The sequence below is a fragment of the Ambystoma mexicanum genome, chromosome 10 (assembly GCF_040938575.1).
Source record: "Ambystoma mexicanum isolate Mex_15411 chromosome 10, UKY_AmexF1_1, whole genome shotgun sequence".
In the NCBI taxonomy this organism is placed as follows: domain Eukaryota; kingdom Metazoa; phylum Chordata; class Amphibia; order Caudata; family Ambystomatidae; genus Ambystoma; species Ambystoma mexicanum.
In genome coordinates this window covers 827,031,873-827,058,713 of record NC_090932.1, presented here as the reverse complement: position 1 = coordinate 827,058,713, position 26,841 = coordinate 827,031,873, and the positions used below count along the sequence as shown (strand labels likewise).

The 26,841-nt window shown below is 42.0% G+C and overlaps 1 protein-coding gene across 1 annotated transcript in view; it reads left to right on the top strand.

The window, feature by feature from the left end:
* SI (sucrase-isomaltase) overlaps positions 1–26,841 on the top strand; it is a 1,019,699-nt gene that overhangs the window by 255,695 nt on the left and 737,163 nt on the right. The window contains exon 23 of the mRNA XM_069618482.1: positions 14,631–14,801. Coding sequence (XP_069474583.1) covers positions 14,631–14,801 — 171 coding nt within the window. The remainder of the gene's footprint in view (positions 1–14,630; positions 14,802–26,841) is intronic.

The following is a 26,841-nucleotide window of genomic DNA, read 5'->3' as shown; positions in this document are numbered from 1 at the left end:
CACATTGCTGGAACAGGAAGGGATCTGGTTTACAAACTTTGCTGACGACACACAATGTGCAATCCCCCTGTCTGGCTCTCACTATCAAGATGAAGAAAAATTGAACAAAGCTTATGCTAGCATTGAAAATTGGATGATCTGGAACGGCTTGGCACTTAATAGGTCCAAGACCGGACTCCTGATTGTTGGTACTCAGTCAACATTGTCTAATTTGGATTCCGCCTATGGTGTTTTCCAATTAGGCGATGTGAAGATTATCCCCCTTAAGAAAGTCAAATCACCAGGGGTTACCTTCGACCAGTGTCTAACCATGAAGGCTCATGTAGGGAGCTTGGTTTCGGCCACTGCATATTACATTAAACTTTTTGCCCACCTACGTCCCCTTATAACACAGGCCAGTGGCGAGACTCTAGCAAGAGCCATTGTGGGTTCCAAATTAGATTATTACTGTAGTCTCTTCGCTGGTCTTGGTGCTGTGAGGTTTGTCATGGGCCTGTCCAGACGGGATCGTGTCACTGAGGCTAGAAGAGCCTTGCACTGGCTGCCAGTGGAGGCGAGAATACGTTTTCGTCTCCTCATGATTACATTCAAGTGCACCCTGGGCACTATGCCATGTTATCTGCGGGTATTTATTGTGAAAAAGGCCATCAGCAGAGCCCTCAGAGCCAACAAACTAAATGTACTATTGATCCCTAAATGTAGATCCTGGAACAGAAAAGGGAGCTTTCTCAGTGCCTCCCCCATGGCCTGGAATGATCTCCCGTCCGATCTCTGGTTCCAGAACAAGCTTGAGCCATTAAAAAAAAATGAAAATGTGGCTGTTTGCCTCATTATGCTCCTGGCTTCTCTTTTGAGTTCTCCTTTGGTGTTCTCAGTATTTGTTCACTTCACTGACTGCCGGCTTCTTTGTTTGTCTGCGCCCTCATGCCCAAGTGTACATTGTTGCACTGCACAAATAATTAAAGTAAAGTAAAGTAAAGTGGTAAGAGGGTGTTATAGGTGTGCATGTCGTAGGAGCACATGTCATAGCATATGGCAGGAGTGTAGGTCATGCGGGAGAAAACACCTGTGCCCTCTGTACTAAGAGCTTGTCATAAGAGTATGTGGCGTAGGAGACATGTCATAGGAGCATGTGTCATAGAAATGTGTGGTAAGAGGAGGTGTTAGAGAGTATGTTGTAGGAGTGCATGTCGCAGCAGCACTTGTTGTAGCCTTTGTCATAGATGCATATGTCATGGATGCACCTTGTCGCAAGAGTCTGACTCATAAGAGTGTGTCTCATAGGAGCATTTGTTATAGGAACACTTTTTTAGGAACATGGGTCATAGGAGTACACTCTGTCGAAGTGCGTGGTATGAGGGTGACAGAGGAGTGGATGTTGTAGGAGTACATTGTAGGAACACGTGTGGCAGAAGTGTGCGGCGTAGGAGCATGTATCATAGAAACATATTTCATAGGCGCCCGTGGCATAGTGTAAAACCTAGTGTTTCGCATTTGTTTCCTACCATATAACAGATGAGTAAATTCCAGGTTGATGTCCCACAAAGCTACTCTGAGCTGGAAGGTGCCTGTAGAAAAAGGTGAATGTAAGAAGACAACCCCCAAGCGTCCTCACAGTAAATGGAGAAAACCATGTGGGAGTTGTCTCCCTACATCGCACATGGGACTTCCCTGATTTATCTGGTGTCAAAACAGTGCAAACAATGACAGGGAAGCACAGAATTTTTCTGGAAGATTTGAGATGACATTACTGGTATCCAAGAACACAGGAAGGTCCTCAGGAATCTGGTTCCGACAAGGCAGGCAAACAAGAAGCAGATATACAAGGGCAGGCACGCATGAGCAAGAAAAAGGCTGGCAGAGACAGGCAGGGAACTCGGCATGCACCTCTAGGGCTGCCAAGTGACAAGATGGAAAGGGGAAAAACCAGGAAGCAGGAGGCCGGCAGGTGAGGACTGGTGAGACACAAGATGAACAAGGGAATAACAGGAGGCATGATGCAGGCAGATTAGGACTGGTGAGGAACAAGACAAGAAAGGGAAAAACCAGGAGGCAGCAGGTCAGGATTGATGCGGCAAAAGATGGACAAGGAATACACTAAGAGGCAAGCATGTCAGGACTGGTGAGACACACAATGGCAAGAGAAAACCAGGAGGCTGGAGGAAGGCAGGTCAGAACTGGTGAGTTACAGGATGTACAGGAATAGGGGATGTATGGGCATCGGAACAAGCCAAGGAAAGCAAACATATCCCTAGGAGCAATAATAAGCTCTGAGCTGTGTGCCGAGGGTTTAAATGAAATACCCCACCTGCACTGGAGTAAGGCTGGAGCATCCCCATGCAAGTTGCCAAGGCTTTGGGGAACGCTCTTCTTTCAGAAAATGCATGGAGCCAGTCATCTGTGCATGCATGGCACTGACAAGATGGTGGCACCCACGGAAGTCGCCTGCCCCACCATCCCCATGTTCTTGGCGATTGCAAATACCCCGCTGAGTGCTGGAGACGTTGTGAATGGACGGGGGATCTCTTCCACATGTGGTGGACTTGTCCGAAAGCGGTTCTATATTGGAAGGAGACCCTGGGGCACATAAAAGGGATAATGGGAATAACTCTGCCATTGGCACCAAAGGTAATCCTACTAGGAGTGGTCTTAGAAGGCTCATATGCAGCAACCGGGAATAAGGCTACCGTTGCCACGCACTTACTGATGGCTGCCAGAATGACTCTGGCACAAGGATGGGAAAATGAATTGGGCCCGATAATAGCCTGGTGGTGGGTCCAGATCTGGGAGGTCATGGCGATGGAAAAGATTTGCGTCCTAAAATCAGGGCCATACCTGAAATTCCTAGCAGTATGAACCCCTTCCAGGAATTTGTAAAAGACAGAGAAGCCTACTTCCACAAACCGTCACTACTCAAGAACATTCACGTTTGCTGACTTCCTGAAAATAGATAAAAATCTGCCTATGTGGGCGGGAGAGGAACCGCTGAATAGAGAAAGAACACGGAAACCACTAAAATCAAGTTGGGAGAGGAGGGTGGGGGTGGGGTAGATGTTGAGGGTAAGGGAGTTTTGTTAGGAAAGAAATGTAAAACGGTGGGAGCAACCGAACTGTAAAGGACATTAACGAAGAGTGAACAGTAAAAGTCATGATATGTTCTCAAAGTGTGCAAAACTAATTATAACCGTTGTAACAATTAACTGCTCTGATTGAATAAATAAAACTTGTTAAAAGATAGTATGGTTGGCGTATGCAGATAATTTTCTATTATTTGATTGTGCTCAGACAGGTTTACAGCACCTAGTTAATGCGTTTGCTGATTTTGTAAAAGTCAACTCCCTGCAGATACATTCTGGGAAAACCAAAATCATGCAATGCACTATTAAGAAGACCATTACCAGTTATCAATGGTGTATTCCTCCAGACAAATTAGAGAGAGTTGATCATTCTGTTTACTTAGGGTTCCCGATAACCTGCAAACCCATAACGCTCAATTAAGGAATGGATGAGAGCCAGGAGCTACCGACCGGGTTCTCTGTATCTGCTCTGCTAACCATTATCATTGGGGATTCAGCCTCTCTCTCCTACCTTCCCCACACCCCCCTTCTCCCTGGCCCCCAACAGTCCCTTGATCAAAACTAGTAATAGAATTTTGATCTCAGCCAGCTCAGAGAGCAGGTGTTGACAGGAACAGCTTGGCAAATTGGCAGAGACTAAAGAAAGGGGGGCTAGCGGACAATGATCTCCTTTAAAGGGGGGAATAGGAGCCCAAAGAGGACTAAGACGTAGGAAGGAGCTAACACGCGAAGGGACATTAGGCGTGGGCTCGCTTCCGATGCTAGACAGAAGGCTGAACTTCAAGCCAGTGGCGCAAGAAAAAAAGGAGGTTGGGCTTCAGGAAGAACCAGTGATGTCTGCAGGACTGTGATATCGGGGTTTGCGTCAGAGGATGGGTAAGAAGTGGCCAGCATCCAAGATGGAGCCAAAGGGGGTGCCAACAAAACAGGACCTCCAGTCAGCTTTTAAATGCCCATTGAAATCCTTTCACAGCCATTGGCCAGGGTATCCAGAAGGATGCAGTGGCCACACAGTAAAGACACCCTACAGGGGTTAACAGGTTAACAGGGGGCACAAATTCATCCAGGAAGGGGCTAGTCGAACCGGAAGTAAGAAGATGGTTTGAAACAAGACCGCGGGTAGTTCCAGAGGGCCGTAGTGGGGGCCCAACCTGTGGGCTATGGGCGCAGGGTAATTGGGTGTAGGCTCCCCAGAGACCCCCTCTTTGTCACAAACAATGGGCGTGGACAATTGAGCTGGTGCTCAATTTGCTTTGAGGCTCACTGTACAAGATCCAATTCCCTGCATTTCTGCCAGAGCTATACATGACATGCCCCGCCCCTCAATCTTCTGCTCATCATTGGTTTCCGGTGCGCCAATGAGGCCGGGGGGCCTTGAAGGCTCGATAAGAGGGTAGATTTTGAGAGGACGAGGGGGGAGAAAGGGTAGGAAAGGTCGCCTCCTTCCGTGACTCCGGAAGCGCCACCCCGTGAGAACCCAACCACCATGCAGGCTAAATAGGAACAGGCCTTGGGGATAAATTCTAGAAAGAAGGTCTCAACCCACCACGCCACATGCAGATCGGGCTGTGGGCTGCTGTGCTGACCTCATGTGCCTGTTAGGGGCTCCACTCCAAGGGGCGCGAACACCCATGCGGGAGAAAACACCTGTGCCCTTGCACCCATGGGCTTCCGCCTCGCAGTCTTCAGCCTGCAGTAAGAGTTGTGGCAGGGGCGGGGTTTAGAAGTGGCAGGAGCAAGGACAGACTCTGGGATCCCCCAAGCAAATGCCTGCGACCTTGCACCCGCAGGCGTCAACCCTTGCAGGCTCCAGCACGCAGTAAAAGTCCTGGCGGGGACACGGCTTAGAAGTGCAGCAGCGAGGACAGATTCCGGAATCCCCCAGCAAAGGCCCACGCCCTTCCACCCGCTGGTTTCCACCCTTGCGTGCTTCAGCCCGCAGGAAAAGTCCAGTGGGGGGCAGGGCTTAGAAATGGCTGCAGCAAGGACAGACTCCAGGATCCCCCATCAAATGCCCGTACCCTTGCACCCGCAGACTTCCACCCTTGCAGGCTTCAGCCCGCAGTACAAGTCCTGGCGGGGGGCAGGGCTAAGAAGTGGCAACAGTGAGAACAGACTCTGGGATCCCCCAGCAAACGCCCACGCCCTTGCACCCATACATTTTCAATATGTACAAGAGGCATATATGACTTTCACAGATCATACTTGTATTCATGTGCACAAACTGTATATAGAGGTTATGAGTTTTTGAGTTCATATATTACTCAATTTAAATCTCCTGAAAACTGACATCAAGGTTAGCCCTCATTTTTAGATGGGTTTTTAGAAGATCACACTTGCTTATTGTAAAAAGGCACTAATGTAAAATTCTGAGAAATTTAGCATGCACCGGCCGCTGCATTGAAATATTACTGACAGCAATTTTCAGATTCTTTCATGCAAGGAATGGAAAGTTATTAAGAAAATATATTTTCTGAAGCTCCATAGAGAATTTGTCTTAACCTTAACCTTAGCTATCCCTTGCACCAGTGCAAAGGCTTAATAGATTATTATTAGTATTATTATTATTAGAATTATTTTTATTATTGTTATGATTATTAGCTTGTTTTGGGTGCTGACCTAGCTTTCTGGAAGCAATGGGGTGATTTACAATCATAGGGGGAAGAACACAGAGAAAATTGAGTGGGGAGCTAACAGGGGAGTGCGAATGTGGGTGATTGGCAGAAGGGATCTACCAGTAACCAGGGTTGGAGAAAGGGGGAGCAGATCTCAGAGTCTCAGGTAGGGTGGGGAGTGCAGGGTGTGTGGACCTAGGTGTTAGGGACTAGCCATTCCTTGAAGATGAAGGTATTCAGCTCTTTCCTGAACTGTAAATGTGACAGGGCAAATCTGATGTTGGCAGTGTGAAGGTTCCAGAGTCTTGGAGTGTAGAGAGAGAAGGCCAGTTCTGTGGTTCTTTCCTTCCTGCACCATTGTAGTTCAAGTCTGATCATTTCCTTACTTCTGATGGATCACAGGCCTCCAGAGATGCTGAGTTCCTCAGTCAGGTAGACTGGGTACTTCATAGTGACAGCCTTGTAGATGATGCAACAGGATGTGGAGATGATACAGGCTTGCAGTGGGAGCCACAACAGTTCACTGAGGGTTGGAGTCATGTGGTTGAATTTGCGATATCCTCTAATGAGATTTGCAGCAGCATGTGGGACACACCTCATGGGTGCCAGGGTATTCACTGGAAGGCCTTCAAAGAGGGCATTGCTATCATCCAAGTGGAAGAGTACAAAGGCGTGGAAAATGGATCTGAATTTGTATTCTGGGATGAAGGGCTTGATTTTCCACAGTATATAAATCTGGTACTAAGTCACTTGTGTGTTCATTGTTATGTGCTGTTTGAAAGAATGGTGCCTTTTGATGTTGAACCCAGGGGACTTTGCACAGGTGGCTAGTTGGGGTGTAAATCCCTCTAGGTCCATAGCAGAGATTCAGATCTGGATGTCAAGGTGTTTGGTATTGTTGGTCAGCAATAGGAATTCAGTCTTTGAGGGGTTGAGCTCCAGGTAAACACAGTACTGGATCAATGTAAGGGAGGTCTTGAGCCTGTGGATATCTTCGATGGAGGATATCTTGATAGATCTGTGGGTTATCTGCATATGGGTGGATGTGGATATTGTGTAAAGTGAGGAGGGTTCGTAGCGGGTTTCATGTAAAGATTGAACATCACATGAGACAGGATGGATCCTTGTGGCACTCCAGAGGTGATGGTTAGAGTTGGTGATCTGGGAAAATCTATTTGTACAAACTGTTGGTGATTAGCAAGGTAGATTTTGAACTGGACGAGGATGATCTTGCTGATCCCCATCCAGCAATGTACTTTGTTGGTGAGTGTCTGGTGCTCTACTGTGTCAAATGCTGCTGAGAGGTCTAGGAGAGTTAGGAGGAGAGGATGGCCATCATCAAGGGTTTTAAGGGCTTCATAAATCACATTGATGGTAGACATTTCTCTACTGCATCTGTGCCGGAAGCCAGATGTGTAGTACTGAAGTAGGTTATTTGATTTAATGACTTGGAGGAGTTGTGTGGCTTTTGCTTTCTGAAGGATCTTACCTATGAAGGGAAACTAGTTGATGGGGGTAGTTGTTGAGATTGTCAGTGTGCAGTGTTGCTTCCTTAAGAAGCAGGAAGATTTGTCTGGTATTGAGGGTCATGGGAAGGTGCCTTGAGTTAGGGAGTTGTTGATGATTGTCTGGTCCACATAGAATCTGGTCTTTAGGCATGCTAAGGTGGCTGTGAGGCCTTCAATAGTTAGTGTCTGAAAGTTGTCCAGGTAGTTGTGGTTCTTAGAGATGGAATGTGTAGTGTGCTGTCAGTTGTGGCACTGGTGTTTATATTTTGGTGTGTCATGTGGATCTTGTTGACAAAGAAAGAGTTGATGGTGGTGGGTTTTTACATGGAGTGTGCTAAGGGTGGGTTGGGAAGCGGGTTTATGCAGTGATTGATGGCTTTAAAGAGGGCTCTGTGTTCATTGTTGGCCTTGGCTGTGAAGTTTTGGTTGCAGTTTTCCTTGGCAATGTTGATCAATCGTCTGAATGTAGCACAGAGTTCCATGAGCACAGTGAGGTTGGATGTGCTGCAGGATTTTCGCCAATTCTTTTCTTGTTTTCTGATGGTTTGTTTGTTGAGGTTGAGTACTTGAGTGTATCATTATGGCAAGTGTGGTGAGGTTTCCTCAAGGGGGGGCAAAGTTATACAGGCATCACTAAAATGTTATTTTTTTTCCATAGATGCAATGGAAATAAATGTGCTCACACCTACAGCCCAAACTGCTGGACAAATTATCCTCAAATTTGCGCCAGGAGCGGTGACGTGGTCCCGGAAGTGTGCATTTGTACATTTGGTGTAGATCTGTCTAATAGTTCTTTTTAAAACAACCAAAAAGTAGGTACAAAAAAATTAGTGATATCTGATTTCAGTCCGCAGACCCATTTCCCTGTTCGGTCCATGGATAGACAATTGATTGTCCTAGAAGGGGATGTGATGTCCACGGACATCGGATGCGCCCACTGATTGGATGGTGAAAAGCGTGAAGTGCATCAGATTTTTGGAAACCCCCGCCATGTGAGATTCGCAGACATCTGCCGGTGCCCGTGGACACACGTGGTAAAAACATATTAAAAAACACAGCATTGCACTGGTCAAACTTATCAAACAATCACTGGGGAGGATGGGATGGGATATGGCAATAATAAGCAAAAAAAAATGGGTGTTTTCCATCCTTGAAGTCTGCGAACAGTCTGAATGTTTGGGAACAGTCCTGCGATGTTCGCGGACACTACAGATGTTCGGGGACATCTATGGCTATTTCTGCATTACAGGGTTGGTGAAAAGCAATACTTGGATGGCTTATAACATTGGTGCCACTGAATGAAACTGCATGACATTTTGGAATTGTATTCTAGACTTGTTTCTGAATGGTTTTGGAAAGTGTGGAGCTGTTTTGTTAAGAGGGAACACATTAAGAGGGGGGGTCCCAAAATATTGTAAAGGCTTATAAATGTGATGCCATTTGACGCATCTGTACAAAGGTTTGCAAAACGATTTAACATCTAGATAAACATGTTCTTGCAATTTGAGTTGGGATTCTGTCAAGAGGGGGCAAAATTAGAGGGATGGTCTCAACATTTTTAGATGGCTTATAACTTTGTTGCTGTTTGACGAATGTGGACAAAGGTTTTGAGAAAGATTACATACCCAACCTTGAATGTTTGTGTAAAGTCTGAATGGATTTTGTCAAGTGGGGGCTAAGTTATATGACTGTTGTATGTATATATATTTTTACACTTTTGAAAAAATAAAACATGGGCGGATTTCAAGCAAACATGTGTAAGGAGCATTGGCAAGGACATTAAAGCATGGTTTTGCAAATGTGCTCGTTTTTTTTTTTTTGACAAGTGTCATAATGTAGGTACAACAAATAGTGATATACCTTTGGTGATTGAGGTATAGCCTGTGGCCATGGGCAGCGGGCAGCACCAAGATTGTCAGGGTCATGATATAAGGTCAAATGGTGTAAAAGTGGCCATAATCACCTGGGACCGGCTATGTGGTAAAGTTATTCGAAAGTGGGATAGGTTTGAAAGGGGAAAAAAATGTGCTTGTGGTAATATGGTCATAGGGTTCTGTCTTCACCTTCTGCAGGCTGCCATGGAAAGGGAAGGGGGGCTCTGTACGGAGCCCTGCCTTCCATTTCCATGGTGGCAATCTTGGAAAAGGATTTTCCTTCCTACAGCAGGACGCTGCAGGCGTCCTGATGTAGTAAGAAAAATACAATTTTTAGCACCTCGGGTTCCGACTTTGGGAACCAGGGGTGCTAATGGCCTGTATCCCACATCGCAGGGCCTAGAATGGAGAATAACATTCGGGAGCTGTCATTATTTATTTATTTATTTATAACACACCGAAGCCCACAGGCATCAAAGCGCACACAGACTCACTTCGATGGGCTGATATGGGCTGCCGGCCGTTATCCCCCGTTCCAGTCCCTGGAACGGAGGATGAACTGACATTATTCCTATTAGCATAACACAAAATGCTAATGGAAACGTTGGAAAAACGTATTGAGAATATGTAATTTACTGAGAAATTAAAAGTAGATGGAGTCTATAAGATTGTTATTTTAGTTCTTCTTTTAACTTTGAAAGGTGGTTCCTAAAGGAACCTTTCTATTGTTGTTTTAAAAAAGAAATTTTTGCAGGAGAGGTTAGAACGTAAGGTGGGGAAGGAGATGAGGGAATAGGCACCAAGCACTAATATGGAGGGGCAGGTGGACAGGAGAAGATGTTGTTCATGTGTTACTTCTCAGGTAGTGGGCAGTGTTTCTCATGCTACTTAATATCAGCTTTAAAAGCACTTCAATATTAACAGCCTCTTTTATAGCTTGCAAGGTAGCTGGTGGGATTTTGTGTCCCGCAGAAGTAGGCTGTGTGGTTACAGTATTGGTTGTGGAAGATTATGTGGAGGAAGACAGCCTACTACTTGCTAAGAAAGGAACAATCTTTCTGAGAGCATTGCAGTGGTTGGATTTAGTGTGGCGGTGCATGGAGTTGGTCCCGTAGGAGTAATGTACAGGTAGTCGAGACTGAGTAGAAAGTTGCACTCAGCACATTTCACTTTTGTAACTTTAGACTTTGGTACATTTACAACAGTGATAAAGAACTGCCACACCCATGATTCTCTCTGGGTGCTAGAGGTAGGCACTTCCTCTACCTCATCTTCTTAGTTCTCTTCATTGTCTTTGGAAATACTTCGCTTTATTGTCACGTGGGTCCTCCAGCTGGTGGTGGCTCTTGGGGAGGAGGGATGGGAATAGTTGATGCCATTTTTAAGATAAATAGCAGTTTTGCTACTATACTTACAAGTATGTGTTTTCTACTAGATTGATAATGGATAATGAGTAAGAATGGGTGTAGGAGCTGTGCAAGGGTTCGTTTTGAGCTTGAAAGTTCCTAGATCAGTAGATAATGCAATTCCAAACTGTCCTTGAATCAAGGACCCCAACGTGAAGTGCATGGACACGTCATCATGCCGCGTGCAAGCGAATGGTCAGGTGGCACTGTCCAGAAGTTTTGCGATAACATCAGACATTCGTTGACGTCAATGGGTGCAAAAACAGTGGAAAAAGTTGTAAAACGTGTACAGAATTGCTGAAAATGATGCTTTTAAGGTGAAACTTTGTAAATTGGACAAAAATGTTGCTATATTGGGGGTAAGTATGATATTAGTAAGTTGTTGGAAAATAGCATGCACTGGTAAATTCCCATGAAATTCTCTGAAAAATCTTTGTTAAAATGACGTTATAGTTAAGTTGCACCAATACAAACCTATGAACTTCAGTGAAAAAACATTGTTAAAGGGACATTATGATTACAAGTAAAACCGAAAAAACCCAGAATTACGCCAGTTATGGTAAACTAAGTTTGATGTCCTGTGTGTTAGTCTTAGCAGTGCACAGTGGTGGTGCAAGTTATGGTTGCTTAGCTTACCATAACTGGTGAATTTAACTTTAACAAAGTTTTTACACTAATTTCATAGGTTTTTAATAGTGCAACTTAACCATAACTTCGTTTTAACAACATTTGTTCTGTGGATTTCATAAGTTTTTATGGCTGAAAATGTTTCATGATGCTATATCACTGTATATAAATTACATTATTAAGTTATTAATAATCACTCTTTTAACATATATGAAAGAATTTTAAACCTCCTTTAACAAAAAAAATGTCAATGCATATTGTTGTGTGTTGTTATCAGCAGCACATGCTGGGGGTGCAAGTCATGGTTGCATTGCCTAGGACATGAGGCTCGACTATGACCCTAGCACCACCAAACCACCTCTGCTATACACTGAACCTACCCTGCATCGAGTTCAGTATCCACTATACCCTCATAATTTGACCAATGGCCAGTGCTCATGGCTTGGCGCCATGGGCAGTCTCCACAATCCATGGGGCATGGGCTTCGGCCATGCTACATTCCCCAATAGGCCCACTGCCCAGGCAGCACATTTATATCACTATTTTTTGTACTTACTTTTTGATACTTTCCAAAAAGTAAAATGCAGGACAGATTTTCAAAAGCATGCCTTCAGGTCCTTGTTGATACCCCTCGCACATGTGTGCTGCAATCCCGTACAGCACTTCGGGCTGCAGCCACAAGCAGAATCTGTTTTCCCATTCCAGCCTAGGACTTCGGCCATTCTGCATGCCGCAATAAGTAAATCAAAGTAGGCATTCATCCTTGCCGAGAGCCAGACCCACTGTCCATGCACCAAAGTTATATCACTATATTATGTACTTACATTTTAAAAATGTAGAAAAAATAAAACATGGGCAGTCTCCACAATCCATGGGGCATGGGCTTCGGCCATGCCACATTCCCCAATAGGCCCACTGCCCAGGCAGCAAATTTATATCACTATTTTTTGTACTTACATTTTGACACTTTGAAAAAAGTAAAATGCAGGACAGATTTGCAAAAGCATGGTTTCAGGTCCTTGCTGATGCTCCTTGCGCAGGCTTGTGGTATTCCACTCCAGCACTTCGGGCTGTAACCGCAAGCAGAATATGTTTTCGTATTCAAACATAGGGCTACCGCCATGCCGTACGCCCCAATAAGCAAATGAGAGTACACATTTGTCCTTGGTAAGGGCCATTTTTGTATTTACATTTCGACAATTTAGATAAAATAAAACCCAGGACAGATTTGTAAGAAAATGCTTTGTGGTCCTTGCTGATGCTCCTCGTGAATATTTTCTGCATTCCTGTCTAGCACTTCAGGCTGCAACCACAAGCAGATGTTTTTTTTCTCCCATTTAAACCTATCCTGATTTTGAAGAACTTTACCATTTAGCAGGTCCCTGGTAGCCATACGCACTTTAGCCCCTTTGCCTGTCCCTCGTGGTCATGGCCAGTAGCTAGATTGACCTTATACCATGACCCGGATAATATGACCACTGCCCAGGGACACATGCTCTACCTCAGTCACCCAATACATATCAGTATTTATGTGTACCTACATTATGACACTTTTCAAAAAATAAAACACAGACACAGCTGCAAAACCAAGCTTTCGGGTCCTTGCCAATGCTCCTTGCACTAGCTTGCTGCAAATCCACCCATGTTTTATTGTTTAAAAGTGTCAAAATGTAAGTACAAAAAATAGTCATTTAATTTAGCCCCCAATTGACAAGATCCATTCAGACTTTGCACGAACATTCAAGGTTGGGTCTATAATTTTTCTGAAAACCTTTGTGCAGATTTGTCAAACAGCAACAAAGTTACAGGCCATCTAAAAATGTTGAGACCGCCCTCTAAGTCTGCCCCATCGTGACAAATTCCCACCAAACTCTGCAAAAACATCCTAATCTGTATCGAAAATCCATTTGCAAACCATTGTGCAGATTTGTCAAATGTCACCAAATGTATAAGACTTTCAAATATTCTAGGACCCTCCCTCAAATTTTGGCCCCTCGTAGCTGAAACAGCACCAAACCTTGCAGAACATTTCAGGGCCAGTTCTAAAATGATATTGCAAAATGTCATGAAGTTTCATTGACTGGTGCCAAAGTTATAAGCTATGTAAAAACTGGTTTTCATCGACCCTGTAATGCAGAAATATGCATGGCTGTCCCCATACATCTGAGATGTTTGCGAGCATCACATGAATGTCCCCGAACATCTGAGATGTTTGCAGACATCGGAGATGAAAAAAACACCAGATTTTGTGCTTTTTATGGCCATATCCCATCCCATTCTCATCACTCCTCACCTCTTGATTGTTTCATTAGTTTGACAAGTGCAATGTTGTGTTTTTTATTATCTTTTTAGAGTGATGTCCAGAGACTACGGGTGCAGTTCACGAGTCGTGTCTGTTTCAAACGTTTTGACGCACCTCATGTTTTCAATTGACCAATCATCTGATGATGTCTGCGAATGTCACACTGCTCTCTGATTGGTCCAGAGGCCTCCGTGGACTCCGAATCAGAAAATGAGTCTGTGGACTGGACCCAGATATGACACATTTATTTTTTCCCACTTTTTGGCCATTTAAAAAAAAGCTACTGGACCGATGGACGGGCCAAAATTTGCAAAAGCATGCTTTCAGTACCAAGCCGCTACTCCTTGCGCATATTTGGTGAAAATCCATCCTGTGGTTTGGGCTGTAGGTGCAAGCAAAACATGTTTTCTATTGTGTCTATGAGGATTTCAAAATGTTGGGCACCCCTATAACTTTGACCAACCCCCCTCCAGACAAAACTGCACCAAACTTTGCTAAAAAATTCCGAGGTGGCCATATACTTTTTTTGCAAACTTTGGTGAAGATTCGGCAAATGACACCAAAGTTATAAGCTGCCCAAAAAGTGTTCTTTCGATGAGTTGAGCAACTTAACCACAACTACAGGGCTGCTGATGCAGGCCCTGTAATACATACATACATACATATACTTATACATTGTAATTAAATGTGTTCAAAGTGCATTACAAAAGACGTAGCATACCATACATAGCTGTCACAACTCTTTAAATACAATGAAAGTCCAAAGTGAAAGTATGTTAAGTCTATGGCTGTTAACTTATAATAGGTACGATTACTCAGAGTTTAGTATTTGCCTCTGAGGTGTGCAGAATATGTGGCTAAAGGTAATAATCCTGGCAGTGCCAGCCCAATCGATCAACTGTCTTGAGTGTCTTAAATTTTGCAATAATACTTATAATTGCAGTACCTAAAGTAGTGGGGACATGGCATGGCATGGTATATAAATTCCTGATAATATTGTCTATTTGTAAATGCACAATACATTTATTACATTCTGATGTAATCATCTATTGATATAGTCCAAAATTATTATAAACAGAATGTCACATCACATATATTAATTTAATATAATTATGTAAATATATGTATACATTTTACTTACACGCTACATGGTATAACAACAATAACAATTTACCCAATTTCTTTTTTAAATGTTGATATTTTTATTTGTATATATTTCAGAACCGTTTACATATTTCCTATCCTAAAATGGGATACAATGACCCAAATATTTTGAAGTTTGAAGAAATCAGAATATTAGGAGTTGCCCTACCCATTACATCCATAACTGTGACTCAAGGTGCCATTGTGCAACCATCTTCAGCTACGATTCAAAATGATGCTTTTCAAAAGGTAAACCATTTGCAACACACTTTTTAATTTTAACATCATCATATATTCAGAGTGAGAAATATATATTTGCAACTAATATGCACTGTCTCATACAGTACTGGTTACATGCACAGATGAATGTATGTATATGTTTGGGTTTAACATACGGGGTATTTAAATTGTATGAAAAAAGCTACGTGAAAAAGAGTGAAGGGTACAGGTGAGTTGGACATGGGGACAAAAGTCGAAGAGTTTGTAGGAATTCATAGGCATTTTAAAGATGTGCAAGTATCAATAGTGGGATCTGTCCAATATCAGGAGATACTGACGTCCCTGTCTAGTCAAGCAGTGGAAACTTCATAGGGCTGATGCTGTTGGCAGTGTAGATGAAATTGCAGATCAACCAAGTTCGATTTTCAATTTCTTTCTAAATTGCAAGAAGGATTGGTAGAGTCTTACAAGTTGGGGTATGCTCTTCTTTATACACAGAGCAAAGATGTAGTAGGGTTGATTGTTCATAACTGCTTTTTGCGCCTGTGGACTAGCCCCTTGAAAGGCCTCTTATACACATGCCTGTAAAGACGTATGCTTGATATTGACTCATTATTTGAATTATAGGAGTTAGTTGCTGGACAACAAGCATACAGATGGTAAGGTCAAATAATTACGGTTCACCACCAGCTCCTAGAGCTATAATACTTTAAGCTTGTGCCAGTTTTGTCATGCTGTAATTCTCATTGTCTCACTTTTTTTTACTCTCTCGACTGCATCACATATCTTATTGCTCACTTATAGTGGAACATATGACATGAGATTTTCCCAAAATACCAGTCACTTTGGGCAATATATGTGATAGTGATTATCCTCATGTAAAACCCTTTAAGAAATATCATTTTTTTCTTCTACAAGACATGACAGGGTGATGACCAGTAGGGTTGGAAGGACTTAGAATGGTAAAACTATATATGTGAATATATTTGGCTGTGAACAACCCCTCCACAAGGTCTAAAACAGGCATAGCTGCCCTGAAATGAGCAAGTGAATGGTGCAACCTTTTGGCAAAGTTGGTTCTTACCCCCCTGATGGTCAGAACTTCAGTCATTACATTTACTTGGTTTAATGGGGACAGTAATAGCAGAACTATAAGGCATTTACAGCCCAAATTAACTCCAAAATGTGTGAGTATGAGTGATCATGTGATCATGAGGATGGTCTGTAATAAGTTCATGGAAACTCTGGAGACCGTAAGGGTGAGACACAGGGCAATTTACAGGGCAACAGGCTAACATGTACAATGGCTAGTATGGTTGGCCTTAATAGCACTGAATAAGGGAAATCGCCCAGTGGAAACTGTTTTGGAGCTATGCCACTGGGATCTGTGTCAATTGTACAAGGTCCCTCGACCCCATGTATTGAGATACTTGGTTAAGTGTACTAAACCTACAAAACATGGGCTACCGTATGACGCGGCTATTGCTGCAGAGAAAATAGAAGTCATGGCAGTTCTACGAGCCATTAAGCACAATCAGATGAGAGAGCCCCATGACTGTATGGCACAACTAAATATTATAAAAAACAGATATAGGTCCTGGCTGAAGGGCCATAAAGCTAACCACCTATCCTCGAGATGGCAATTATTCCATATCGGGATTAGAACGCATGACACAAAGGCCCTCATTACAACACCAGCGCTAAACCATGGCACTATTAGCACCATGGTTGGTGCCGGTATTGTAACGAGTCCGCCAATGTTCGATGGGGAATTACCACCCCATTCCAAGTTTGGCAGGGCGGTAATTTCCCATTGAACATTGGCCCTTCCCCATTCCCATTTTTGCTCCATAGGGCTCAATGGGACTGGGGAAGGTGGTAAGTACGGTACCGCAAATTGCAGTACCGTACTTACCTCGAGAGTCTCTTTGCGGGTCCCTACTTTAACGGCTAGTCTAAACCAGACGTTCAGGTCGGGTCCCGCAAAGGGACCTCGTAGTAAGGCGCTAAGTGGTTAACGGCGCCGCAGCCTTTTACGGCGCCGTTAACCACTTAGTGCCAGGGTCGTAATGAGGCCCAAAGACATTTTGGTACATGTTGTGACTATTCTGTGCCGAGCAAGAGACACAGGAAGTCACCGGGGTGGCTGAAGCTGACAGGGGCAGATTTATTGGGAAACATTTCTGGTCCCCCAATGAGGCAACAGAGGTCAGTCCGATTATTTCAATGGCCAACACATTGGTACATTCCCCTGTGGCTTCATATGACATCGAAGGGATGATAAAGAAAGCAGAAAAATTCACGGGCCACTGGCACAGAGGGCCTCTGTATGGCGGTCCTAAAGATCGATTCCCTTTTCTGTGCTGCTTTGTTAAAATGTCACTTCCAACATGTTTGTGAGGGTGGGGATTATTCCTACTTCTTGTCAGGAATCAATACTGGTGCCGGTCTTCAACCAGGGTGCATGTGATGAGCCGGCTTGTCACAGATTATTGGCAATGTTAGATGTCAGCTCTAAGCTGTTTGTGGGTCTACAAATGGAATGTGCATCTTCTATGTCCCCATCAGTCTGGCTTCTGCACAGGTTTTAACACCTCCCACTCCATTTGGATTGTACAGACTCTTATCTTTGATGCACACAGTTATCTGGAGAGCCCTCTGTAACTATGCTTTGTAGACTATTGTGCTGCCTTCGATAGTGTGATTTGCTCCCGCTTATGGGAGATACTATCCGCCTGGGGCATTGTGCCTCCATATTGTATTTTTATAAAACTACTGTATGCTGGTACCAGGGTGAGAGTAAGACTGTCCCAGGTGGGTGTTTAGTCAGAGCAGTATCACACCAATCTGGGACTTAATCATGGTTGTGGAATGGCCCCCTTCTCTACTATTTATATGTGTCCGATTTAGATTTGGCCCTAAACACAGCATCCAACTTTACCCCTCTAAGAATGCTAAAACAGTTTGATTAATGAATACTGATGACACAGTAATTATGGATAGAACGCCTATTGGTCTGCAATGTTCTTGGAATACATTACTCGCATATTCCTTACTAAATGGCCTAGAAATCAACATCTCTAAGATAAAGGCCATGATACGTGGCAGGAAGGCTAAGGGTAGGGGCCTTTCCACATGATCCTTGGATAATGTGTGTCTAGAATCTGTCCAAATGTGCACGTTCTCGGCGTCTTTATACAGACTTTCTCATCCTTTGCACATTTAGAGGAGTAGCTAGAGCATGGGGTAAATGATTAGCAATCAGGAGTGTTATAATCCAAAATGGGGGAGATCTATAGAGGCATTAGTTACGGCCTCCAGGATGGCAATTATTCCAACTATCCTATATGCCTTGGAGGCCTTCTCCCTTAAAGCAGTATCTTGGCTGCCTAAGCTTGAAGCAAACATTCTCAGTTTGCTATTAAATCTCTCTAATGACGTTCCTGTAGATGCATTAAGACTAGAACCGGGATTGCACTCACTAACATTTTTATTTCTATTTTTATTTATACATTTGTTGGAAGGGTGCAAAGCCCATGGGCATCTAGGTGCTAGTTGCAGACAGAAAATGGTGGTGAGGGTCAGTGACAGTTGAAGAGATGGGTTTTGAGATTTATTCTGAAAGACTTTTAGGAAGGTTCACTGTGCAGGGTGGGCAGAGGTCATTCCAGAGCAAATGGGTGCGGAGTAGGAAGCAAGCCCCTCCCACTTTCTTTCTGTTGAACCTCGATGTCACAAGACGGTTCTGGTAAGCAGATCCTACTGGCCTGTTTGCGGCATGTTGGTTGATATTTTCAGCCAGGTAGGGGGGCCATCATGGGAGAGGCATTGGTGGGTGATGGATAGAAACTTGAATTTGATTATGTCCCTAACCGGTAGCCAGTAGGAGGCTTTTCTTGCGTCAGAGATGTAGGCATGTCGAGCGCAGCACTGAGGGCATTGTTTTGGATTGTTTGCAGTTTCGGAAGATTCTTTTTCCGATGTACCACAGATTAATCCAGTTTGGATCCTATTTGAGCACAGGCAATTTCGAGGCAGTTCTGGGAGGTGAGGAATGGATTGCTAGCATAGATTAATTTTTTGGCATATCCTGAAGAGGAGGAGGCGATGTCATTGACGTGTCGCTCTATGTAAAGCGAGGAGTCCAAGTAAATGCCTACGGTCTTGACGCAAGATGCAACTGGTATTGTGTGGCTGTCGATGATTAAGGCTTTGTAGTTAACATAGAGTTTGGCAGGGCTGCCTGGGAGGCCTATGAGGAGGTGCTTGGTTTTCCTGTCATTGAGGCATAAACTGTTTGCGGCCATCCAGGGCTGGATGGTTTCGTAGATGGCTTTAATTCGGAAGGTGTCTGTAGGGAGGTCACCTGTGTGGAAAGCAGGCGCTTGTAATTTCTGGGCCACCATTACATTTAATTGGAGTTCCACTGATTCCCTGTTGTATAATATGTAAGCCCATAGCGATCGCCTATCCAAAAGTATTTGGTTCAGGGATCTAGAGTCCATGGTGACAAAGAATTGTTAAGATATTAATTTACCTATTTCCGGGATGCCTGATATTCTGGTATTTCTGAGCAGGATCACTGCTAAGACTCGCTTATTTGACTGCTTCACTTCCTTGATAAGGTTGGCAGAGAGGTGCAAATATGCGATACATACACACCAGGGTCTGTTCCAGGACTCCCCAAGAAGATATCTAACAACACTTTGGCTTGCTGCGGTTATACGATTTATCCTCTACCTTCGATTTGACCTTCTCCCGGTACTAGCTAATACGGGAGCTTGGAGGGGAATAAATAGAGAGGAGTGTATTTGCCGACTTTGTAATACCAAAGTAGAAACTGATCAGCATGTGTTGCATGATTGTCATCCACTACAGGGCATGATGTAAGGGGATATATTAGATTTGGCAACCATCTCTTTGTATTTTGTATTTTTATTTTAGTATTTATAATGCACACAGACCAGAATAAACCATAGAGCGGCACAGATGACAACAGCAATTCACAAAGAACACAGCTAGGTCTATACAGGACCCCCTGGATGTAAGGCCTCCCTATCTAAACAGAAAGGTCTTTAGTGCTCATCAAAAACAGAAGAAGGGAACTCATAGTCCTTATTTCTAATGGTAGCGAGTTCCACAATTTTGGGCCAAAAACAGAACATCTTTTGTCGCCCCGCAATTTGTATACTGAATGGGCAACAACCAAAATGTGACCATCACTAGATCACAATTATCTCACGGGGTGATATGACTGAATTAGCTCTCTCAGATACAAAGGGGCGATACCATTTACACATTTAAAAATAATACAGGCTACCTCAAACCTGATGCGATCGGACCAGTTTTGGAGCGCCCTTTTCCCTGCAGAATGCTATCTCACCACGGCCTCAGCCTATCATGTCTGGCATTAAGGTAATTCTACATATGCAATCTCTATTTGATCCATTATGCTTGTTGATTGTCTAATATTAATTGGTATTTTCATATGTGATTTTAACCTGCCACAGATTATAAAATTGTACTTAGATTTTATGTAGGTTATTTACCATTGTTGTTATATTTATGTATTTTTATTCTATGTTTTTTGTATATGAAATGTTGTACAGATTTTAATGGAGTGTGCAAATGAATGCCACGTGATCCTAAAGGCACTTCAATAAAAATTATATGTGTATATGGTTCATTAAATAGCCAATCATCCAAACTTTAGATTTCAATGGCAGCCAGTTGAAATTGTTTTGTTGATTGGAGCTGAGTTTGGTTTGTATATGTATGTAGAGAAGTTAAAAAGCCACACACATTTTACACCTACATCTATTCATGACTTGTTTGGAACTTGCTAATAGAAATATTCTCACAAGGCAATACAAAGTCGTACAGATGTACATTGGACATATTGTACATTTGTTGATTATTTTCATTGCGATGTATGTAGGTCACAACTTGTCAAAATCTTAAAATATTGGTGAATTTAAGCTCCATTTTTCATTTCATAACTTATTAAAAGGAACTGTTATAACGTTTGTAAGATGGATATGTCTATTAAACCACATAATCCGAACCACCTATTAGTCAAAGATAAGAACCATTTATCATTGTTTGGCCCCAGTATGTACATTGGCCATTAAGGACTAGCTTGTTTCTATTGATACAAGACCATACAGAGTAATCTTAATTTAAGACAAAGTACTGCTCAATCATTTCTCTTTTTAGTGCTAAGTAGAATAAAAATTTGAAGCTCAATCTATATATTCACACGTGCCATCAGCAGCTAAAGCACAGCACATCCTAGCTCCTTTCTTAGTTGGCTATTCCTGCTTAAGCACAAGATGTGTTAAAAGGGACTCATAAGTAAAATCACAGAATAACATACAATCTAGGTATAATATATTGGGAGATGTATCACTTCAAGAATTGTCAAACAATGAATGGAATACCTTTTTTAATGACTGTGCTAAGCAGATACCCTGTGATGCCAACTTCAAATTCTAAAATCACTGCAAGAAAGCAGAAAACTATTGCTCTGTATGAAGCAAAGGCCAGAACATTTGGAGCCAAAATAATCACAATGCAATTGAACACATTAAAGTATTTCATTAAATGGGAATCAGGATCACATCATAAGAGGCAAATATAATTATTAATCTGTGTGAGGGTTCAATTAAAATAGATGTACATACCCTTCTAAATTTACCCTAGATTAACTCCCACTTGGAAAATTGTTTGGAGAATATAATTTTTAAGTGGTGTTAGATTGGCTAGTGCTGCCTTTTCATACATCATGAGAGGGGAGCCCAATACGACCTGATGTATAGTGACAAAGTTCTTGAGATCCACTGTGGAATTATGTGGGAACCCGTACTGAGTAAGAACCTTTGATCAGACATTAATTGTGGTTGTTTTCAGTTTGAATAAAAACAACATTATTTTTGTTTTAATATTTTAATAATATTACAAAAACAAAAATATCTTTTCACTTAATCACCTTTTAATTGCTTCTAATGAATACTAATTTGTAAGAGTTTTCCTTTGGTTCTTTAGATTCCTAGGACAGATGAATTAGAATAACTTAAGTAGTTTATATTTAATTACAAAGGGATGTGATAAATAACCAATCATCTAAGTTATTTTGCTTTAGATAATGTTTGGTTGTAGGAACATTTGTATTGATTGGGTTTAATGGATTTCAGCATGCCTAGTGTTAATATATGGTATCTGAAAAGTTTAATTCTTCAATGTTATTAATCAAAAGGTATACACAGTTTAGAAGGAATAAAAAAATGGGGAATTAGTGACACAGAATCGAAACAAATTGTAAGTGAAGGTTTAATATGAGAGGAGGGCAGATAATCCCCAAGAGTTGATAGGGTTCTGTTGATAAATGTGGGCTCCTGAATACATTCTTGAATTGATTTTGATTTGATTTGATATATTTTAATGTGCAAAGACAGAAACTAGACATATTTGATGCACAATACAATGTAGCAGAAAACAAATGTTTTAATGACTGACGGAAATACCACAATGTGTCTATATACTGGATTGTAACAGTTAATACATTTCACAGCCATGATAATGTCACTGAGAATCAATGTTTTCTACTAGACCTGAACCTAGTTTAGTTAGTTCAGTTTAATTTAGTTTATTCATTTATTTAGCGCACCAAACCCTAGGGTATCTAGGCACATTCAGCAGGTAACATGGTTACAGTTACATGCAAAATGTTACAAAAGATAGACACAATAATACAAATAGGTAAAGTAGAGATACATACAATATGTACAGTCGTATGAAAAAGTGGATTGTCAGTATAATATACAAATTCATTATATACAGTACAGCTAGAACAACATTATCTCCTCTCCTGGGTGAGAAGCCAGCTTTTTACTTTTACCTGAAGCAAGAGAAAGAGGGTTCTGCTCTTAGGTCAGTAGGTACGGAGTTCCATAGTTTCCAAGCTAGGACGGGGTAGCTGTTACCCCCTGATTTCTGAAGGTTAAATCTGGGGACTCGATGCGATCTAGGAATGTTGAAGGTCGATCTGAGGGCGTTATTTTGCAATATTTTAACTTTATTTAGGCTTCTTTTGGTTGTTCCTAGATAGAGTGCAATGCAATAATACAGTTTTGAAAGAATAAGAGCTCTGGCCAGAGTCAGGCAGCTTACTGTGGACAGGAAAGGTTTACAGGAGTTTATTAATATACAAGTGTATGCTGTGGCGGAGGCAGTTGCATTAACTTGTCTGTTCAAAGTCAAGGAAGAGTCCAGGTAGAAGCCCAAGGTTTTCACTTCTTTGGAGCCTGATATAGTGTTGCCATCAACGCTAAAGGCTTTGAACTTGTTGTCCAGTTTGTTTAGCTTAGTTTAGTTTGGGAGCCGATAAGAAATAGTTCCGTCTTATCATCATTGAGGCAGAGGCCATGTGTGGCCATCCATTCCTCGATCATAAGATAGATTTTATTCAGAAGTTTTGAATCAAGGTCATAGTTCCCAGAGATGGGGATGAGAATGTGGGTGTCATCTGTCTAGTTAGTGTCAAGGTCGTCAAGCAACGGTTTAGTAAAAATATTATACAGCTTTGGTGACACAAAAGACCCTTGAGGTACTCCGAAAGTCACCTCAGCTGGGTCAGCTGAGGGGTTAGGTGAAAAGACCCTCATTTTTCTCTGGTTCAAGAATGATTGGATCCAGGCAATGGTGTTGTCGGAGAAGTGAGCTGCGGACGATAAGTGGTTGCACAGTACTTCATGATTGACCAAGTCAAATGCTGCGATAAGTCTAATAGTAGTAGGATGGATAGGTTTCCTTTGTCTTTCTAGTCGTCCATTTGTGTCTTCAGGTCTAGTAAGGCAGTTTCTGTACCATGTCTAGGTCTAAACCCTGATTTCTGTAGGCCTAGAAGATTGTTAGCTTCCAGGTGAGCTTGAATCTGAAGGTATGCAGCCCGGTCTAGTATTGTCAGCAGAAAAGGTACAGTAGTAATAGGACGGTAGTTCATGGGTATGTTTTGGTCCAGGTTGGGTTTTTTCAGCAAAGGAAGTACCCATGTGTCTTTTAGGTTAGTTGGGACCGTACAGGTTTTCAAAGAGTTGTTTATGAAGGTGGTTATGAAAGGGAACAGATCTATTGCAGCCTCTTTAATGATATTTGGTGGGCAGAAGTCTCCCTTGCATCTGGAAGGTTTAAGGCTGGTGATTAGATTTTCAACCTCCTTAACCGAAAGGGGAGTGAATTTGAATTAGCTGCAATGATTTGCTGAAGAGGACTGAGTTCTGTGTGCCAATGGTTCAGAAGAGATATTCTGGTTTTGTTTTCTATTTTGACTTGGAGCATCAATATTTTATTGAGAAGACATCTTGGATATTGGTGCACCAGATTTTATCTTTGGTGCAAGTTATGATGGGTGGTACTGGTGATTCAAGCTCCCTGAGGATGGTGAATAGTTCCCTAGAGCCTGAATTGGCGTTAGAGACTCTGTTGTTGTAGCTTTTGGTTTGGTGGATAGCTGTTTTGTAGTAGCTGGCAGAGTTTAAGAATGTGTCTCTATTTAAGGTAGTAGGATGGCTTTTCCAGGCAGTTTCAGCATGTCTTTCGGAGTCGCATTGTGGATTTAGACTAGCGGTGAACCAAGAGTTGTTCCCGAGGTTTGGCTTTGCACATCTTCAAAGGTGCTATTGTATCAATGGCCTGCCTAGTTGAGTTATATAAATCAACTAGTGTTGAGCGGTCTATATTTGTGTTGGTATAGTTCAAGATGGGTTTTAATAAAGGCAGCAGATTCTCTACTGTGATATTCTTATTATTTCTGGAAATGGTGGGTGGTGCCAGAACTCTAGTGATGTTAGGAAGGGTGCTAGTCTGTAGGTTAAAAGAGACAATATGATGATCCGACCAAGCACATGGTGTGTTGGCGAGTATCAAGGTCTCACAGTTCAGGTAAGGACTGTCAGTTACAGTTTCCTACCTAAGCAAAGACTAAATGCTGGCTTGCACAAAACAAATGTGTCAGTAAAGTACTGAGAGGCAAGCCCATAAATGCATTTAAGCCCAGGCAGACAAAGTGAAGGTCACTCAGATATGAACAGGAATCTTGTGAAGATTATTAATCCGAGGAGAAGTTGGTTATGATTAGCCCATGCCAAAACATTGATGAATGGCTGCATTTTGGAACAGGTGGAAATGACGAAGTTGACAATACAGGAGACCCTACACATAGCATTATCGTGTTCCAAGTTTGAAATAATCAATGACCTAACCACTGTCACATATGTTTCCTTGTGAAGAAACGGAAGTGTTCTGCAAGATTGCAGAGCCTAAAAAGGGGCCCCTAATCTTCACTATATGTTGTGCCCTAATATCCAGGTATGCTTGACAGTAGACACCAAGATTTCAGTGGTATCAGCAGTACAGTGCTCTATGTACATGATACATGGCATAACACACCTACCGTTTTTTAATGATTTACCTGTGAAACTAGGTTTTTAGACATTCAGAAAACTAATATATTTCCAAACTATGCTTTAATAATAATAATAATGAGTTCCAAGGTTTAGAATCTTTACTCTTCTTAACTGTTTGTAAACATTGTATGATAACAACAGAATTGAGTTTGGGAAGGTATCAGATGATTAGTGAATAGATGTTGTATTCTTCAAATTGTAGACATCCTAGTAAACTGCCTACAATTTGAAGAATAAAACATCTATTTACTAATAATCGGAATTACTGTAGTGATACAATCTTTATACCAGTGGACTTTTTACTAATTTTGGGGGTGCATAGAGCGGGAGATACCATCCCAAACTCAATTCTGTTGTTTACTCTTTCCAAACTTTGTGGGAAGTTTGTGGGAAATGGTTTACTCGCTGCTACCCTTGCTTCATTTATTTTGGGAATTTAATCAAACTTTACTAACTAGTGAGTGGTAACTAGAGCACATGTAACAGATCGATCCCACAACAGCAATTGTATGATAACCGCAAACTTTTATAAAAATCCAGAGCAATATTTGTGTTTTCATTTTTGACTGACAAATCTATCTGTAATTTCATCCTGAATGCAAATTGAACAGTAGAGCGGAAATAGCACCCCTCCTATTGCCTTATTATGATGTTAGCAACCTTTCTACTTTCCTGCTGAACAATCAACTTTGTGGTTATACTACATTTTAAAGTTTGGAACAGCCTAGTGAACATGGGTAGCACATCTATAGCACCCTGACTAACTCCACAATCTGTCACTGAAATTCGTTTTCGCCAAATCAAATTAATATATTTAGCCGCAAAATCTCTAGAGGCCACGTATTATAGGTGATCAAGTCATACAGTGATTGCTTCCACTCAATTGCCTACCAGAAATCCTACTCCCGGATAAATAGATGAATATCATGGCTAAATGTTTGGCCTGAACATTTGAGATTGTCTTAAAATTCAATTTGAGAAAACAGCTTGGAAAGAAATTCATTATGAAACAATTCTGAGGTGTGCTTTATAACGATTGCATAACACAGGGTTTAGACACAAGGAAACAACATTTGCAAACTTCATTGCCAATTCATTCCTCCCAAAAGGTCTTGCTGCTTGGAAATTGTCAAACCACTACAAGGATTCCCTTTTTCTAATAGCCAGTCTCTCATAAGGTCTCTGCAAAATATTGTAAAATGAGGCAACCCAACTCCACCCAATAATATGTGTGTTTAATTTATCTTGAAGATCAATAACAGTAAGACATTCTTAATTTCTTTTATTTTGTTGATATTACCATTTTGAGAAATATCTCAACGAAGTGGAAACAAAGGAAAAGGTGCAATCAACAAAAGCCTCCTTTGCATCTAAAACGCAGTACAGGCACACTGATGTCATCATCATTTATAAACAGACAGATGGAAATTAAAGGCCCTTCAAAATAAATTCTGATTCAATAAAATCTCTCTATAAAGTGTTGAGATTCTCTAAAGGTGTTGCACATTTTGTTTAAATATTAAATAAATGTGTAATGCAAATGATTTTTCATATGAACAATATGCCGGAAGAGTTGAAACCACTCAAATACCTTTGTCATTCTTTGA